This window comes from Aureobasidium namibiae (genome assembly GCF_000721765.1).
Source record: "Aureobasidium namibiae CBS 147.97 unplaced genomic scaffold scaffold_5, whole genome shotgun sequence".
Classification (NCBI taxonomy): domain Eukaryota; kingdom Fungi; phylum Ascomycota; class Dothideomycetes; order Dothideales; family Saccotheciaceae; genus Aureobasidium; species Aureobasidium namibiae.
In genome coordinates this window covers 1104200-1122331 of record NW_013581204.1, presented here as the reverse complement: position 1 = coordinate 1122331, position 18132 = coordinate 1104200, and the positions used below count along the sequence as shown (strand labels likewise).

Here is an 18132-nt window from a genome sequence, read left to right as displayed (position 1 = left end):
TAGCAATTGATGTCCTAGATCCCCGAAAATGCGATGCCAAAAATCTTGAGAACCAAAACTGAATTTTAGTCAAGATTCGCAATGCTCTGCCTCATATCGTCCTCCAATATCACGACGATAGATAAAAAGGAGTTTTTCAAAACCGAAATCAAAATGGCAAAGATGGTAAAAGGGATAGTCAAAACTACCACTTCACACTCTGCAACCCAACCACCCTTCCCGCAACAAAATCCTCGCAAGTCCACCACTCTTCTGTTCCTTCTGCTGTCTTAGCAACCCATGCCCAAGCGATGATGTCATGGCGTCTTCCATTGCTGTCTTGGACCTGTGTGGTGACTTTCCTCATCCCCATCTCTGGGGTTTGGGTAGGTTCTTGCATGGGACATCGCGTAGTGAAGAAAGCGTTGAGCTTCTCGATGCAGGCAGAGGTTTTGGGAAAGTACACAAGGCCATTGACGTGGTGGTATGTTGATTGGAATGTTGATCTCGCCAGTGAAGGAAGGAGAGTTGTAGCGTCAAGATATGTGGTGTGGTTGAGTAGGATGGCAGGAGTCAAGCGGCAGAGAAGGTCTGATGTAGGGAGATCGAGGACGGCGGAAAGGGTGCAAGGTAATTGTAGCATACTGTGAATGAAGATTGGAGTTTGGGTGAGGTGAAAGAGGGTAAGGGTCGAGGGATCGAATTGGTTTGTTAGTGCGAGGTGAGAGGAGAAAGGGAGGTAGGCGGATGTCAGGGTATTTGGTTCGGGCAGGGGGGTGAGAACTGTAGTGTGAGCTGATGCTGGTGTTTCTGGCGCTGATGGAGACCAGAGATCTGTGGTGACCGACCAGAGCGTGGTGTCTTGATCCAGCGAAGAATCGTCGGAAGTTGTAGGAGACCAGCTTTTCTCGACTTCATCATCGTCTTCGTTGTCTGGTTCGGTCATCGGCGAGCTTGCTTCTTCGGAGGTGTTCTCGGTGATGTCTTCGTATGTCTCACCACACGTAGATGTAGTGACCTCTTGAGAGTCAGCGTCCGTCAACTTCCGATCGAGCACGATATAGGCGCATGCTCCATCAGACGAGTCTTCAAATGGACGTCCACACACAGATCGTGATCTGATGTTGGATGGAGCAGCATTTTCTTGTGCTTGCTCAAGAGCTGTAGGAAGATGAGCTGAATTTTGCTGAGCCTCAATGTCGCCGAGCGACTTGCTTCTGTCACCACATGTTACGACGGGAGCTGATATTTAGAGAGAGAAAATGTGTTTACCTTGGTCTTTTCCATATGATATGCAAGTTTGTGGAAAACACAGCTTCCATATTTGGATCGGAAGAAGCCTTGATTCGCATCTTTGGCGACCCACGAGATCTCTAGGCGTATCGAGGAGCTCTGGGTATCGTCGTGACGAGATGTCGACGTCGACGTCGTGTCTTGCAGGCAGGGTTGAGATGCTAAGCAGAATAGGAGATGCTGTATGTTCTTTGTGCCTCCAAAGTTGTAGATGCGCGTACGGAGCAGGACAGGACCTACCACAAAGTCGCTTTCTGACCCGAGATATGACTTTAAATATAGAAAAATGCTAGATCGTGAATTGATGCTTCGTGTCTTGACTAGAACTGCACAATGTCATGTGTCTGACTGTGCCGATAGATGTCGACGCAAAGAGGGGATACGATGGCTTTCAGTCGCGTACGTTTGCACAGCAGATGTCGATGTGATAAAGAGCAAACTGACCTACCACTGGGATTACCTACTAGATGTAGGACCTTCCATGTTTGCTGTGAAGAGTGTGAAAGCACACGTCGAAGAGGTCGGCTGGCTCGACAGTATCGATCAGATACGGTAGAGAGCGGGCTGCTTGTTATCACTTTGATCAGCCGAATTTGCAGCCAGAGAAGGGTGTTCAAGCATTCGACGGAGATGCAAATGCCAGCCACAGAGTTCTTCACCAAGAAGCCATGGAAAGCGACTGGCGATACTTCAAAGCCGAACTTTCTGTTTCGAGATAGATCAAGGCAAAGCACAGTTGTGTCCCAGAAAACGCTTAATGCATTCTGCAAACACTCATGACCTGTTGGCGCGCAAAGTGCTGGTGATGGCTGTCTCATCTCAGAACATGTATTTACTGTAGGCAGCAGTGGGCTTGATCTTGTGCAACACTGGCTTGGTTTTGGTGGTGAGTAGAGACATGAGTTGGTCTATCAGATTCCATCGAGTTCTTTCACGGTGGCGTCAGTGAAATGGTAATCGATCGGGAGTAGTGGAGTGAGATGGCGGCCAGCTGGCGTTTGAAGTGAGCGGACTTGTGAAAACACCGAGCGGTGTCTTGGCACGAGCTGTCTCGCATCGTCATTGCCTCACATCGAGCACCTCTCTACAACTCTCTCTGCTCACTCGCCATCTCCCCCAATCATCACATAACCCTTGTCCATCAACTCCACCACCTTTTCCCTCGTTCAGATCTTGAACTTCTCGTCTTCATCAACACATACGCCGCAACAGATCTACCGCCATCATGTCTGGCGAGCCGGATCACGTCGAGACCAAGAACAAGGTCAAGCTCGAAGCGTACGATAACCATTCGCTCCACCTTGCATGTCACGCGCATACTGACAGGTCTTTCTAGTGACCCTTCTGGCGCTGAGCAGAAGCACGTAAGTCACCGATACCACATCCTCGACCACCAAAGGCACCGCAACTGACTTGCCTCCTAGGTCGAGAACGACGTATCAACGGCTATCCTCAAGAAGAAGAAGAAGCCCAACTCGCTCATGTACGCGCCGCCATCTCTATGCTTTGCCACAATCATACTGACCAGCTCTCTAGTGTCACTGACGCCACCAACGATGACAACTCTATCATCGCCCTCTCAAACAACACCATGGAGACTCTCCAGCTCTTCCGTGGCGACACTGTCCTGGTCAAGGGAAAGAAGCGCAAGGACACTGTCCTGATCGTTCTCGCCGACGACGATCTCGAGGATGGTCAAGCCCGCATCAACCGCGTTGTTCGCCACAACCTCCGTGTCAAGCACGGTGACATTATCACCGTTCACCCATGCCCCGACATCAAATACGTGAGTCGACCATAATACTTCAACTTCTTTCATCACTAACACCCGCCGCAGGCCAAGCGTATCGCAGTCCTTCCCATCGCCGACACAATCGAGGGCATTACCGGTTCGCTCTTCGATGTCTTCCTCGCTCCCTACTTCCGCGAGGCTTACCGACCCGTCCGCCAAGGCGATCTCTTCACATGCAGAGGTGGCATGAGACAAGTCGAGTTCAAGGTTGTAGAGGTGGATCCCCCAGAGTTCGGCATTGTCGCACAAGACACTGTCATTCACTGCGAAGGTGAGCCTATCCAGCGCGAGGACGAGGAGGGTAACCTCAACGAGGTCGGCTACGACGACATTGGTGGTGTTCGCAAGCAAATGGCTCAAGTTCGTGAGCTCGTTGAGCTGCCTTTGAGACATCCTCAACTCTTCAAGTCGATCGGTATCAAGCCTCCTCGTGGTATCCTCATGTACGGTCCCCCCGGTACCGGTAAGACTTTGATGGCCAGAGCAGTCGCCAACGAGACTGGCGCCTTCTTCTTCTTGATCAACGGTCCCGAGATCATGTCCAAGATGGCCGGTGAGTCCGAGTCAAACTTGCGCAAGGCCTTTGAGGAAGCCGAGAAGAACTCTCCCGCCATCATCTTCATCGACGAGATCGACTCTATCGCCCCCAAGCGTGACAAGACCAACGGTGAAGTTGAGCGTCGTGTTGTTTCGCAACTCCTTACTCTCATGGACGGCATGAAGGCTCGCTCCAACATTGTCGTCATGGCCGCCACCAACCGTCCCAACTCTATCGACCCTGCTCTTCGTCGTTTCGGCCGCTTCGATCGTGAAGTCGACATCGGCATTCCCGATCCTACCGGCCGTCTGGAGATTCTTCAAATCCACACCAAGAACATGAAGCTTGGTGATGAGGTTGACCTCGAGAGCATTGCCGCTGAGACTCACGGTTACGTTGGTTCCGATATTGCAGCCCTCTGCTCAGAAGCTGCCATGCAACAGATTCGTGAAAAGATGGATCTCATCGACTTGGACGAGGACACAATCGACGCCGAGGTTCTCGACTCGCTGGGTGTCACCATGGAGAACTTCAGATTCGCTCTCGGCGTCTCCAACCCTTCGGCCCTCCGCGAGGTTGCTGTTGTCGAGGTTCCCAACGTTCGCTGGGAGGATATTGGTGGTCTCGAGGAGGTCAAGCGCGAGCTCATCGAGTCCGTCCAGTACCCTGTCGACCACCCCGAGAAGTTCCTCAAGTTCGGTCTTTCACCATCAAAGGGTGTTCTTTTCTACGGACCCCCTGGTACTGGTAAGACTCTTCTTGCTAAGGCCGTCGCCAACGAGTGCGCTGCCAACTTCATCTCCGTCAAGGGTCCCGAACTTCTTTCCATGTGGTTCGGTGAGTCTGAGAGCAACATTCGTGACATCTTCGACAAGGCTCGTGCCGCCGCACCTTGCGTTGTCTTCCTCGATGAGCTGGATTCCATTGCCAAGTCGCGTGGTGGTTCAGGTGCTGGCGGTGATGCTGGTGGTGCTTCCGACCGTGTCGTCAACCAGCTTCTCACTGAGATGGATGGTATGACCTCGAAGAAGAACGTCTTCGTCATCGGTGCCACCAACCGTCCCGAACAGCTCGACAACGCTCTTTGCCGTCCCGGACGTCTCGACACCCTTGTCTACGTCCCCCTTCCCGACGAGTCATCTCGTGAGGGTATCCTCAGAGCCCAGCTCCGCAAGACCCCTGTCGCTCCCGACGTCGATATTGCCTACATCGCTTCCAAGACCAACGGCTTCTCCGGCGCCGATCTTGGTTTCATCACCCAGCGTGCTGTCAAGCTCGCTATCAAGGAGGCCATCTCAACCGACATTGAGCGCACCAAGGCTCGTGAGGCTGCTGGCGAGGATGCTATGGAGGAGGATTCCGAGGACCCCGTCCCCGAGCTCACTCGTGCTCACTTCGAGGAGGCTATGCAGAGCGCTCGCAGATCCGTCACCGATGTTGAGATCAGAAGATACGAGAGCTTCGCCCAACAGATGAAGCAGTCAAGCGGCAGCAACTTCTTCCGCTTCCCTGACGCTACTACTGGTGGCGAGGCTGGCGGTCAGGACAATTTCGGTGAGGCCGGTGGCGATGACGATCTCTACAACTAAGGATAGTTTTGAGAAGCATATATCATGGTAAAAGCAAAGCACTTTGATAGAAGCGGAGGAAAGGTTACGGGGGAGTTCTCTACTTAATGGCAGCCGCGATGGCACCACTTACTGATGAATTGACGGCGTGAAATGGCTTGTCTTTTTTCTAGCTATTTACCTAGTGCACACAGGAATGTATTTCGATCAACTCAATTTTTCCAATTGATTTGTGAAAGCTGCAATAGAATATGGATGTATGAATTGTGGTCATAAAACAAGAAGTGGTATCATTGATGAGTAGCCCTCAAACGCTGTACGAATGCGGTCAGTCACGGCTTTGTTCGTCCAGAGATATTGGTATAGCTTACCCTTGTTGATGCAAGAGAAGAGGAGGAAAGGAGACAATTATGAACTGCTCAAGCGGTGTCGACTTGACAGATCTTGTCCAGCTCCTTCTTGACGACCTTGACAGCCTGAGTAATTGCTTGATCGGGAATGGCTAATGAAGGACTGCCATCTTTGGCAGCACTACCCGAATCCGCCAAAGCTTCCTCCAGAATGCGGTCCATCAAGTCATCGTACTTGGTACACTCGCCAGATCGCATGAGTTGGGTAACGTGGTTTTTGAGATTTGTGGCCCATCCTGAAGCCTGTAGTTCGTGGAGCAAGGCAGTTTGAATGGTTTGAATGCTTCCAGCATCGACGAGAGCGGTAGTAAGTTGTGTTTGAGTAGCTGGTTGAGTTGAGAAGCTGGTGGACTCGTTGACGGAGAGTTTTTGCGACATGACTGATGTTTTGTTGTGGTGATGCTGTGATGCTGCGATGTGCAAGTTGGGTTTGATGGGCCGATGGGGAAAGTTCTTGGATGTGTGGAGATTTAGGGCAAGAGGTCGGGGTTGTTAGTGCCTGGGCCGATGCTTTCAGGCTGTGATGGACGTCGTCGACCGGCCAAGAGAGCAAGACAGCAACACTCGACTCACTCGGCACACTCACAGATACTCTCACTCGGTATAGACGTCTGCACACTGTCCAAGTCTCCACCGGGCATTACTCAGCCGCCACGTTTGAGCACAAACGGTCCTGCCCCAGTTAGCGCCGCCTTTACGCCAGGGCGCGCGCAGTGGAATGTCAATGGCCGCCTACAAGACGACGCAATACCACCATGATTCAGACCCCGACGACGAGTACCTGCGTCCGACATACCACTCGCCCACTCTGCCGCGCTCCCACTTGCAGAACGATCATTCTGACGACGACGACGACGACATGACGACCAGTGCCGAGCACACGCCCACCACCTTCAGCCACTCCCTGTCGCATTCCCTCAACCCAAGTCCGACCGGCCTCATCACCCAGTGGACCGCTGAGCAAGTCGCCGACTGGGTCGCTGCCCTGGGTCTGAGCCAGTATGCCGACGCTTTTGTCGACGAGGCCATCACCGGGCTGGCTCTTGTCGAGATGCAACACCACGACTTCAAAGAGATGGGCATCATGAGTGTTGGGCACCGCTTGTCTCTGCTCAAAGGCGTATACAATATCAAGATCAAGCAAAACATCCCTCTGGACCCGGATCATTACGTACCCCTGTGTCAGTCACAGTCTTGCCCGAACCTCTTCAATTTGACTAACAGCAATGCGCAGCCGCTGGAGACAACGCTTCGGACGGAACAGCTACCCAGGACGATATAACTCGCATCATTGATATCATTCGCCATCGCGACTCTCGCATTCTGTCAGCCGAGATCGAGCTCCGAACTCTACGTGACCAGTTCGACCGCATATCAGAAGAGAACAGAAAGCTGCGCGAGGATACTCTGCCCGTAATTCGCATGGTCAAAGATCGTTCCCAGCTACCTCCGACTCCGGCAGATGGACTCGGTACTCCTCCAGCGGACATCAAGCCTGAGAAGATAACCAGTGGCTTATCGCGCAAATTCTCGACCAAGAAGCTCTTCCTCGGAGGTGCTCCAAAGAACCCCTCGCCTACCATCCACGAGTCCTCCACCCTTGATCCTTCTGCCGCAGCGATCGCTGCAACTTCTCACTTGAATCCATCGCACCCCCAGAACTCGCCCAGTCAACTTTCACAACCATCTCCTACATCCCCCGCATATGCTTCTTCGGCACAAGCCATGTCTGCTGGAAATCGTTCCTTCCCACGCGACGTCCCTCCATCAGCTCGCCCTTCATACGTCGAGGACCCGCGTCAATCACATGTGTCCCACGCGCCCTCTACGATAGCACCTTCAAGCCGTCGTCAAGCGGTAACACCGGTACCTCCACAGGAAGACCCGCCGAACAGTGCTCCACTCCCACGCTCTTCTCGTGAGAAGGACAACCCACAAGTCGAAATATTCAAATCTTTCCGTGTGAGTATCGAGGATCCTTGCCACAAAGTCTTGCCTGTAGCTCTTCAGCGGTACAACATCAACGACGACTGGCAGCAATATTCTCTCTACATTGTCTATGGCGATCAAGAACGCTGCCTGGGCCTAGAAGAGAAACCGCTTATGCTGTTCAAACAACTCGAACGTGAAGGCGGTAAACCCATGTTCATGCTTCGTAAACACGCCGCTCCTGTTGGTCAAGGCTGGTCCGCCAATCGTACTGTTCCTGCCTCAGAGATGCAGAATCTCGGCCCCAGTAGGGAAAGCCTGAGAAGAGATAATGCGGATAATGGCCGAGCGTTACCTGGAGGTGTGCTCTAGGCGAGCACTCCTTTCTCAAGGTTAATGCAGGACCTCGTTGGGTTTCACCATGGCGGTGCCAAAGTCAGAGGCAGAAAGCTATGGTACTACCCAGCACAACAAATTACAGAGCACGCGTTGAAGCATGGTGTCGAAATCGATTTTGACGACCTTTACAGTGCCGGGAAAAGGCAGAAGAGAAAGACGAGTCTTTGCCAGAGGAGAGGAGCACTTGAGCTGAAAGTCTCGATCCCGAGAACAGTGTTGGAGTAGGAGCAGGAACTTTCTTCTCAGGTGGTCATGGGCTCTCTCCTTGGTATAGGGATTTGATTTGCAAGCTTGATTGACGATTCACAAAGTCTGATGATCTAGAAATCTTAGACCATCTGTTCTACGATTTGGTTTTGTACTGTTGGTGCTATTCTGACACGGCACCGAGGGAAAGATGTAGATATCCTTGTCTGGCGATACAAGACTGTACGCGAACCAACATTTGTCAAAGTCACATGTCCTTCCTACCACAAACTTTCGTATCGTTCGTTGTCAAATGTTATTGTGTCTTTCTCCCTTATTTGTCCCGATATATCAAGGGCACACATGATGGTGGACCCTGTCCATTCTCAATTAGGACAAATAAGTGAGAAAGCTTATTATTCGATATCAAAGCGACAACCACAGAACTTATCTCACCGTGGAACAGTGCGCAATCGTTCCGAATCACTCGCCCTACAAACGCTCAGATCACAGTCAGGATATGACAATCAGACGCAAGGAGCCCTCGGGCGCCCGAGACCGGCCTTTGTATCTGCCGTGATGGCCCCGCTTTGTCTGACGGTCGCGCCCCAGATTGGTATCTCCATGCGACTCTATCTTATCGCTCTCCGGCTATACCTCCGCAATCGGGTATAGCGTACTTTTCTCACAGTACCGCTGCTGGCAGCTGGCAGTAGATATAAGAAGAGGTGTCTTGTCCTCGTTGGGAGACCGCTTCTTTGTGTATACCTCTTCCCTCTCTACTCTCGCCAACCATGGCTCCTTCTCATCCTCTTTCTATCCTTTCCATCGACGAGACCAATCTCGCCAGAGAGATTGTGCTTGCTCACCACGACAAGGAGGTCATTGACTTCAGAGAGATCTTCCTCCAGGAACCTACCAAAGCGGAGTTGGTCAAGTATTTACAGCTTGAGCACTCTGGCCGCTTGTCTCCTACTTCTGCTCGCCCTGCTCGTTTGGCTAAGTGCCAGTATGATGTTATTGGCCAGGATAGGATTCCTTCGTACCATGAGAGTGTGGTGGATATTGGATCCAAGCAGAGGGTCAAGCATGAAGTTATCGGCAAGGAGCATCAGGCTGCTCTGACTCTGTAAGTTATAAGACATCTGGATCATACATCAATGCTAACCCCTGATACAGAAAAGAGTTCGAGGTTCTTGTCAATGTCTGCAAAGCCGATCCTAAATTCAAGCAAGCTATTGCCGACCTGAACATTCCCGACTACTACGAGATTGTCGTCGAACCCTGGCCCTACGGTGGTCTTGACGAAGAGGACGAAAGCCGTCGCTACTTCCAAGGCCTCATTTTCGCTCAGGATACACGCAACAAAAATGCCGACTCCAACTTCTACGCCTTCCCTCTCCCTCTCATCCCTGTGCTGGATATTCACAAGAAGGAAATCTGCCGTATCGATAAATTGGCTACTGGAGGCAAGAACGACAGTTTCACGGCCAAGACTCATGCGGAAAAAATCCTGGATCATTGCACCACGGCTGAATATGTTCCTGAATTGTTGCCTCAAGGAGTCAGAAAGGATCTTAAGACGTTGAATGTGTTGCAACCTGATGGTCCTTCGTTCAAAGTCACCGATGAATCCTTGGTCGAATGGCAGAAGTGGCGTTTCCGTGTCTCATTCAACCCTCGCGAGGGAGCTGTTATTCACGATGTGCATTACGATGGCAGAAGCGTTGCTTACAGATTGTCAGTCTCCGAGATGACTGTTCCTTATGCCGATGCTCGTCCGCCGTTCCAACGCAAACAAGCCTTTGACTTTGGTGATGGTAAGTTCTTCCATCTTTGACTCTCTCAACAGTACACTGACCTAAATTTTCGCTAGGCGGAGCCGGGAATTGTGCAAACAATCTGTCTCTAGGATGCGATTGCTTGGGTGTCATCAAGTACTTTGATGCCGTGATTGTCGACGACGACGGAAAGGGAAAAGTACACCCCAATGTCATTTGTTTACACGAACAGGACGAGGGTATCGGTTGGAAACACACTAACTGGCGCACCGGCCGTGCAGTGGTGACTCGCAGTCGAGTGCTGGTCGTCCAATTCATCATCACCCTCGCCAACTACGAATACGTCTTTGCCTACAAATTCGACCAGTCAGGCGGCATCGATATCGAAACACGCGCTACTGGCATCGTCAGCTGTGTCAACATCGACGCTGGCAAGACCTCCAACTACGGAAACGTAGTCAACCCAGGTGTTTTGGCACAGAACCATCAACACATCTTTGCTTTCCGCATTGATCCCGCCATCGATGGTCATAACAACACAGTCATCACTGAAGAGTCTCATGCAGTTCCCATGAACCCTAAAACCAACCCTCGGGGCAACTACTACGAAGTGCGCAAAACACCCTTCGAGAAGGCCGCCTGGGCAGATGCCGAACCCAGACTCAACCGCGTCTTCAAAATCGTAAACGAGAGTGTCAAGAACCCAGTGTCTGGCAACAGCGTAGGCTATAAACTGGTACCCCCAGCCACACAGCTTCTCCTCGCCGACCCCAACTCCGTACAAGCCCAGCGCGCGCAATTCGCCCAACATCATCTGTGGGTGACCAAATACCGCGATGACGAGCTCTACGCTGGAGGACGCTTCACCATGCAGTCACGCAAAGAAGTCGATGGTGTCGCTGATGCAGTGGCCAGAGGCGACAAAGTCAAAGATACCGATTTGGTGGTGTGGAGTGTCTTTGGCTTGACGCACAACCCTAGAGTGGAAGATTGGCCGGTCATGCCGTGTGAGATTCATCAGGTGCATTTGAGGCCTGCTGATTTCTTCACGGCAAACCCTAGCATTGATGTGCCGCCTAGTAGCAACAAAGCCTCGGTTGAAGTGCAGAAGAGCTGTTGTCAACCTTCGCAGGGAAAGCTTTAGGGGAAAGCGGGAGAGGAGTAAAAGAAGAAGAAGGAGAGCAATGGTGACAGTGAGGTGCAAGTCCCTCGGATGAACAGCTAACGACTTTGGGATGCAAGTCTCCCTCTATGACAAGTACAATAATGACTTTAGATATCAAAAAGGATGCAAGTCTCCTTCGCAACGACTTTAGAATTTTTCTTTATTTTTTATCTACAGCAGAATTCTATAGCATGGATTTGCGTTCACCACTTGCTTGTTTCTCCTCTCCCTTTTGCTTTCTAATGTGGTTCAATTGGCTTGGGGGAAATTATGTCATTTTTTTTTCCCCAGTTGAATGGTCCTTTGCTTTGCACACGATGAATTTTGGAGGAGGAGAACGGTGTTCGTTTACATCAAAGACTTTACGGAATACGTTGGAGCACATCCCTCGGACAGCATGGGAGTCCATCCTCTTGCATCCTGAATTACTGACAATGATCGTATAAGCGATGCTTGAAGCTCGCACTAATCTTTGAGTGAAAGTCGAGGTCTTTTCTACTCGTAGAGCTAGCTTTTCAATAGCATAGGTCGATGATTCTGTAGCACACTCTAGTAAGGCTTACTATAGACCAACTTGGTGCCTGTACAGCAAGAGATTGAAAAGCATACCTGAGTCTCACATACTTGACCATGGTTCCGAGTTCTTTCTGCCTCGCAACAGAGTTGGTCTTATATGGAAACCGTCATACTAACTTGACGATGCATTCGATGGTGAGTATAAACTCTGAACGCTGCTCAATTGCAACGATATTAGCGAGAATCGCTGTTGACTGAAGACTCTCTTTCTCTGAGAGAGTAACTTCCCAAGCCAGTCAGCGAAGGTGACTCGAGTATGTAGAGCAAGCCCTTCATGAGAAGGGATTGATGAGTCTTTGACACACTCACTTGAGATTTGAGATGGAGTGGTCCAGGGCAAACTTGTATGCACAGCAAGAGATTGGCAGGGTTACTTGAGCTTGCAAGATCTGACCATAATCACAAGTTCTTCTTGCCTCGAAGCAGTTTTGCTTTAGTATGAAGAAACGTCATGCAAGAAAGAAACTATATTCAGCAATAAGTGTAAGCTTCGAACACTGCTTACAATGGCCTTAGTAAGCATTAATGTTAGTTGAGTGTTCTTTTTATGCAAGCAAGTAGGCTCCCACGTCAAGCAAAGCTTCTTGGTTTGAGTCTGTATAGCAAGCTCTCCAAGTCCATCAAGTGCCTTTGAGATACTCAAGTGAGGCTCGATATGGTGAGATCTGACGCAAACCTACATGTATACATAGTACGAGATTGAAAAGTATACTTGAGCCTCACATACAGGTTCGAAGATGGCCATAATGTTCTCCCTAAGGATTTCTCGTAGCAGAGTCAGTGGTGTATAAAGAAACGTCGTGCTTACATGATCCATCGCCACTGAGTCACTGACCAAGGTGGAGGGAGTTTTTATGAGGACGAGTCGGCAAGAGCACTCTTCCAGAACATCTTCTGCACGTGGAGATTGGAGAATCGAAAGCGTCAAAGCCAATTCCATCCGTGGCCTCGACCGCTCTTATATGATTGCCTTTTATCGAGACAACCGACCCGCAATCAGAGCCTCTGAAAGCAGTCTTTCGGTGGAAGATAGCAGAATGTATCGGTGTGTAGATAGCAATCTCGCAATCTTGCAAGCACATGTCATGTAAAAAAAGCCTCCGACGCCAATAATTGCTTTTGTTTTCCCTGCCGTGGTATTTTTAAACCACACTCTATCGACTGTGTCAAGATGAAACAAAAGCCTCTCGGGTCATGAGTTTTTGCGGCTAGAATGATTCAGAGCGGCTGCCGGGACAGCCAAGCATACTCGCCCGTGGACTTGACTCCTTGTGCCGAATACTTTTGCTTCTATTGTCGTGATTGCTTGGCTGATGATATCAAGAGTCTCGTCCTCTGCATGCTATTACGCGCTTTGTTGGTCTGTGAGAGGGACAAAAAGCCCACAAATATGCGGTGGTTGTGGAGTTGGGTGCGGATGATCGACTGAGAGACAGATTCGATGACAAGGGGTGTTGCTTACGCGACGTCTTGTCCCGGTGTTGATATCAAGAGTGTCTGTGAAGTACACTTGTATACTGGTCAAGTCCGATGTAGACATGCTCAACTGACAACCATGTCCGGACAGTGCGGAGTAGACACGAACATCTTCTTTCGCAGGAAGTCCTGTCATTGAATGGTTTCTTGTGAGGGCTGGGCTGGGCTGGTCAGACGCAAAGGTCAAAAGAGACCTGCATGACGAGCGTCACACAACACAGTGTCGACTGGGAAACATGAGAAAGCAAGGACAGTCAAGCACGCTGGCCATCCAATATTCCAACACGAATTGTGATGAGCAGCTAACGTTTCTGCGCGAGAGCGACGCATGCATCAAATCTTCTGAAAACGCCGGACATTCGACTCGGCGATAAACATGTTGATCAACACCTTGCGAACTGTTCCCGCGGCGGCGGCGGCGGCGAAAAAGACACTTTTTGCTGTCTTTGAAACATAACTCCCAACAGACAGAAACACCGAGCAGTAAGATTTTTTGACTTTTCGAAAGGATGCAACACGGTTTTCTGCCACGGTTGGCGGAACCTGGAGGCGATCTTTTGCTTTGCAGAGATGTGCCAAGTCGGAGGGCTCGATCGAGCGACCGAGAAAGCAGCCACATTCTACTGACGATCATGCGTGTTCGTCAAGGCTTTAACAACGGGTATCACGGGACCCGCTGAGCTTGAGCAAAACTCGGAAAGTATGATTGGACAATAGCGAGATTTTACGAAGACTGTTCGTAAGACCCAAAACCTTGACGCGACGTCCAGCCTGCTGGAGGCTGGGTGTCAGCCATTGGATAAGCAAGATTGGTCGAGAGGGCAACACCTCCCAGCGAGCAGCAAGCTGGAATGGTTGGTGTGCTCCACACAAATCGCGAGCTCCGCCACCGAGACCAAGAGAGCTAGGGCAAATCTTGTTTGTTTGGAGACGGGAGAAGCATCCCGGACGTTGATCTGAGCCACGACTGGGGAGATGGACAGAACTATTGGACTCTCCTGACAGAAAATAGATGGGTATCGAACAAGATTAGGCGCAGTACGAGAGGAAATTTGGAGAGCTTTAGTTGAGCAATCAAATCGTTACTGATAACGGACATGTAATTGATCGAAAGGAGAGTCAGAACGATGCGAGATTGCGGTGGCTGCAGGGATGACATCCAGCCGAAACAGTTCGAGCGCACCGGGATACGTCAAAGCGTCTGGCCAGCAACAAAGCGAAAGCACGAGATCGACCATCGCATTTTATGACGGCGGGACGTGAATGAGGTTGGCAGAGGCAGAAAGCGTCGGATTCGGCGACAGGATTGTGCGCAGGCTTGGATGCTTGAGTTTTCAGTGGGGAGGGCACGCGGATTCTACACGTTCGCCACGCAGGTTTTGATGCTAAAGAAAGACAAGAGTTTCCATTCCGCGGCGCTGTAGGGCGGCCAGAGCCTGGGGAAACCTGATGTTTGGTGGTGGAGTTTGTCGGTGGTGGTGTTTGTGCAGGAAATAGCCGCGTAACGATGTTTGCCACTAAAATGGCACTAAGGACTTGGCTAAAGCTCAACCCAGGGCGGACATCTTTCAAAACAACCCCCTGCCCGGCCCTCTCTTTTCGCTGCCACCTTCGCACCTTCCTCTCGTTGTTTCTATTACGAGTGCTTTCATTCCGCAAAAGGCCGCTTCTCACATTCGCTCTCACATTTCTGTTGCATCTGGTCCTTTCCACTTGCACTACACTTATCCCAGCGCTTCTTCACCTGCAACAGTTTATACACTTTCAAGGTATGTTTTTGGCCGCTCTCTGCTTCCGCAAACATCCTTCTGTTTGTTCCCGACACTCCTCGACGTGTCCCAACTCGTGCGCTTCTCATTGAGTCGCTCGTGGCACTTGGAAAGAAGTTTCGGTTGCACACAATCCCCTCTTCTGTGTACACATCACAACAGGCCATTCTTGCTGACGCGCGGCCCTTCAGTTAATACCCTCTCACAATGTCGATGAAGTACCTTGTTCCGGCACTCGCTGCCGTCGGCGGTGCCTACGCGCAGAGCTCTTGCAGCGTTTCCGGTACCACCACCATCAACGCTGCCGCTGATGCCTCTGCCCTCTCCGCCTGCTCCACCTTCTCTGGTTCCATCGCCATCGCCTCGGGCCTTGGCGCACCTGTCTCGATCCCTGGTGTTAGAAGAATCACGGGAGACCTTGTCGCAACCAACAACTCCCAGATCCCCTCCATCTCGGCCGACAGCCTCCAGACCATCGGTGGTGCCTTCATCCTCAACGAGCTCCAGATTCTTTCGACCCTGTCGTTCCCCCAGCTCAGCCAGGTCGACTCCATCCAGTGGAACGCCCTCGCTGGTCTCCAGCTTCTGTCGTTCACCACCGGTGTCCAGCAGGCCAGCGAGCTCAACATCCAGAACACTCAGCTCCAGACCCTTGACGGTATCAACCTTGCTGTTGTCGACACTGTCTTCATCACCAACAACAACTACCTGAACGACATCTCTATGCAGCTCGGTAACATCACCAACTCGCTCAACATCGAGTCCAACGGTGGCAACGTCTCGGCCATCTTCCCCAACCTGATCTGGGCCAACAACATGACCTTCCGCAACGTCTCCCAGATTGCCCTCAACTCGCTCGTTTCCGTCAACGGCTCGCTCGGCTTCTACTCCAACGAGTTCGAGTCGCTGCAGTGCGCCAACCTTACCACTGTTGGTTCCAACAAGGGTGACTTGACCATCGTCTCCAACCAGAACCTCAACAACGTCTCCTTCCCTTCGCTCAAGAAGGTTGGCGGTGGTTTCTCCATCCAGAACAACACCGAGCTCATGGTCATTGACGGTTTCCCTAAGCTTGCCACTATTACTGGCGCTTTCGACCTTTACGGTGACTTCACCAAGTAAGTTTCTCAGCATGATTGAATCACGACCATTTGCTAATATATCGCAGCGTCTCTGCTCCTGCTCTTAACGAGGTTGACGGTGCTTTCAACATCCAGTCTTCTGCCCAGCTCGGTGGTTGCGACGCCTTCCAGAAGCTGAAGTCTGGCTCCCAGATTCGCGGCAAGTACTACTGCAACGGTACCGTCGCTAAGCCCTCCGGTGTTGGTTCCAGCCCTAGCACTACTGGCTCCGGCTCCTCCAAGTCTAGCTCCACCGGTGCCGCTAACGCCATGTACATCCCCACCGCCGCTGCTGGTGTCATGGGTGTCGTTGCTGCCATGTTCGGTCTTCTGTAAACGGGTCTTTACTTGACTTGGTGTTGATCCAATTGCATGGCGTTTCGATTTCATTTTCTTTGTCTTGCGTAGACTAATCCACGGGACATTTCCAATCTATCCCAATGGCCCGAAGGGTTATTCTACTCACATACCGGCTCCGAGTCTCATCTGAGCGAAAGCATTCTTTTAAAATACAGGATAAGCGTGCATTGAGTGGTCCTCTTGCTCACAAATTTTATTTCTTTTTTCTTCTAATGGCTTCTAACGAGTTTGGCGGACGGTGTTTATTGTAATAACTCTTATTATCGTATGAGATTCTTCGTGTTCATACTTCTTCAAAACGCTTTTGTTAACCTGAACGTCAAATTTCGAGAAGATTTCAGGTACTGGCTGTAGACCGAAATGTTCAACCTGAGGCGACCAGTGCATGAATAGCTGACGCGATGTCTCGTGCAAGGGATTTTTTGACTTTTCACCAAAGGGATGCACGCTGAGCTTCTCTGAACGTCACGCCGTATCATGAACAATTGACAATCTTCCCTCTGGTTGTTTTTACGATGAGTGATGATCGGACGTCTTCGATGACCTCAATCTTGCACCAACCAAACTTGATCCAACGATATCACTGCATCCAGCCGGGGACCATCAACATGAGGTCGGCGAACAGGCGCGTCTGCATCATCTCGACATAGCCAAGACGACGGGACGAATGTGCACTCATGACATGACAGTACGCATCGGATGTTGGTAGCCTGCGAGGGCTGTTTCATCACTCTTCAGCGTCTTTCTTGTGCGACCCCCAGCACTATCGGCGCGCCTGCCAAAAAGAGAAAACGTATCAGAGACGTCTCGCGCATGAGCTTGTTTATTGAAAGTGGAGTATGTATGCATGAGCAAAACGCCTCTTTGCAAGGACGGCTGAACCAAGCGGGGAGTGTCCGGGATGCAAGAGCCGACAGTCATTAGTTACGGTTGCACGACACTTGCAGTGCTCCTGATTCAACAACCGCTCTCGCAGACCGACCATTGACTTCCGGCAGTTAGTTCATCGTGCATCACCCTGGTCAATGCCCTCAAACGATTGGACCATTCATACCTGCGCTTCCTGGAAGTAAGCAACCTACATCGGAACAGCAGACCTGGTGGTCTTCGCTTTCTAAAAGCACGACTCGAGCAAGCCAAGTCCCACCGCGTTCCAAGAACTCGGTCAGGCAGTTGGTGCATATCTCCCGACTCATTTCAGCCTCTCCGTCTCCACCTCGATCAGCATTCGACGCCGTGTGAATACTCAGTCTTTGCTCAGCGGTTTGGATCATATCCCATCTAATACTCTAGAACAGGCGCACGCTCCCGGTTGTGGCACAAAAAGTCTGGTATGCATTTCCGCTTGCAGTTCGCATGGCGAGGTCGATATTCAAAGCAGCTGCCCGTCCAGCAACGCCATTTCGACAGCATTCGAAAGAGCGGTATACACTGTCTGCTTGTCATGATAGGCAGACAAGGGACACTCGCATGACAGCTATAGTGCAGATGGTCTAAGATGTCAAGCACTGACGGAAGATTTTCCGATGTTTGCGGCACAGATTCTCTCCTCATCGATGGCGGCGGCTCTCGGATCTAATCCGCGGCGGCAAGGGGCTCAGAACCTGGGTGCCGGACCCTCACATCGACAACAGCCTATCGCAAACATGATGAGAGATGAAAAACTATGGATCCGGTCAGACATCTCGAGCTAGCGCTCGTTCTTTTTTGCAAGCCACCAACCAGTCAACTTCCTCGGCTGATCTTCTGATCCTTCGAGTCTGATATATCATATTTTGCTCTGATCACAA

General features: G+C 51.0%; 6 protein-coding genes across 6 annotated transcripts; 4 read left to right on the top strand and 2 right to left on the bottom strand.

The window, feature by feature from the left end:
* Positions 1-184: 184 nt before the first annotated feature.
* M436DRAFT_80545 (uncharacterized protein) lies at positions 185-1331 on the bottom strand (the record flags this gene model as incomplete). Its single annotated transcript, XM_013573903.1, has 2 exons — positions 185-1196; positions 1252-1331. The coding sequence occupies 2 exons, from the start codon at positions 1329-1331 to the stop codon at positions 185-187; spliced, it is 1092 nt and encodes a 363-aa protein (XP_013429357.1).
* Positions 1332-2497: 1166 nt separating this feature from the next.
* On the top strand, positions 2498-5191 carry M436DRAFT_42111 (AAA ATPase; the record flags this gene model as incomplete). Its single annotated transcript, XM_013573427.1, has 5 exons — positions 2498-2550; positions 2609-2636; positions 2697-2755; positions 2809-3058; positions 3110-5191. 5 exons carry the CDS (start codon positions 2498-2500, stop codon positions 5189-5191), a joined length of 2472 nt encoding a protein of 823 aa, XP_013428881.1.
* A 398-nt stretch (positions 5192-5589) lies between these two features.
* M436DRAFT_42356 (uncharacterized protein) lies at positions 5590-5958 on the bottom strand (the record flags this gene model as incomplete). Its single annotated transcript, XM_013573486.1, has 1 exon — positions 5590-5958. One exon carries the CDS (start codon positions 5956-5958, stop codon positions 5590-5592), a length of 369 nt encoding a protein of 122 aa, XP_013428940.1.
* Positions 5959-6298: 340 nt separating this feature from the next.
* Positions 6299-7881, top strand: M436DRAFT_42393 (uncharacterized protein; the record flags this gene model as incomplete). Its single annotated transcript, XM_013573497.1, has 2 exons — positions 6299-6761; positions 6815-7881. 2 exons carry the CDS (start codon positions 6299-6301, stop codon positions 7879-7881), a joined length of 1530 nt encoding a protein of 509 aa, XP_013428951.1.
* A 1007-nt stretch (positions 7882-8888) lies between these two features.
* M436DRAFT_42579 (uncharacterized protein) lies at positions 8889-11019 on the top strand (the record flags this gene model as incomplete). The annotated part of the gene is made up of 3 exons (XM_013573531.1): positions 8889-9223; positions 9274-9914; positions 9971-11019. 3 exons carry the CDS (start codon positions 8889-8891, stop codon positions 11017-11019), a joined length of 2025 nt encoding a protein of 674 aa, XP_013428985.1.
* Positions 11020-15074: 4055 nt separating this feature from the next.
* M436DRAFT_42496 (uncharacterized protein) lies at positions 15075-16318 on the top strand (the record flags this gene model as incomplete). Its single annotated transcript, XM_013573516.1, has 2 exons — positions 15075-15979; positions 16030-16318. 2 exons carry the CDS (start codon positions 15075-15077, stop codon positions 16316-16318), a joined length of 1194 nt encoding a protein of 397 aa, XP_013428970.1.
* Between the last annotated feature and the right edge of the window lie 1814 nt (positions 16319-18132).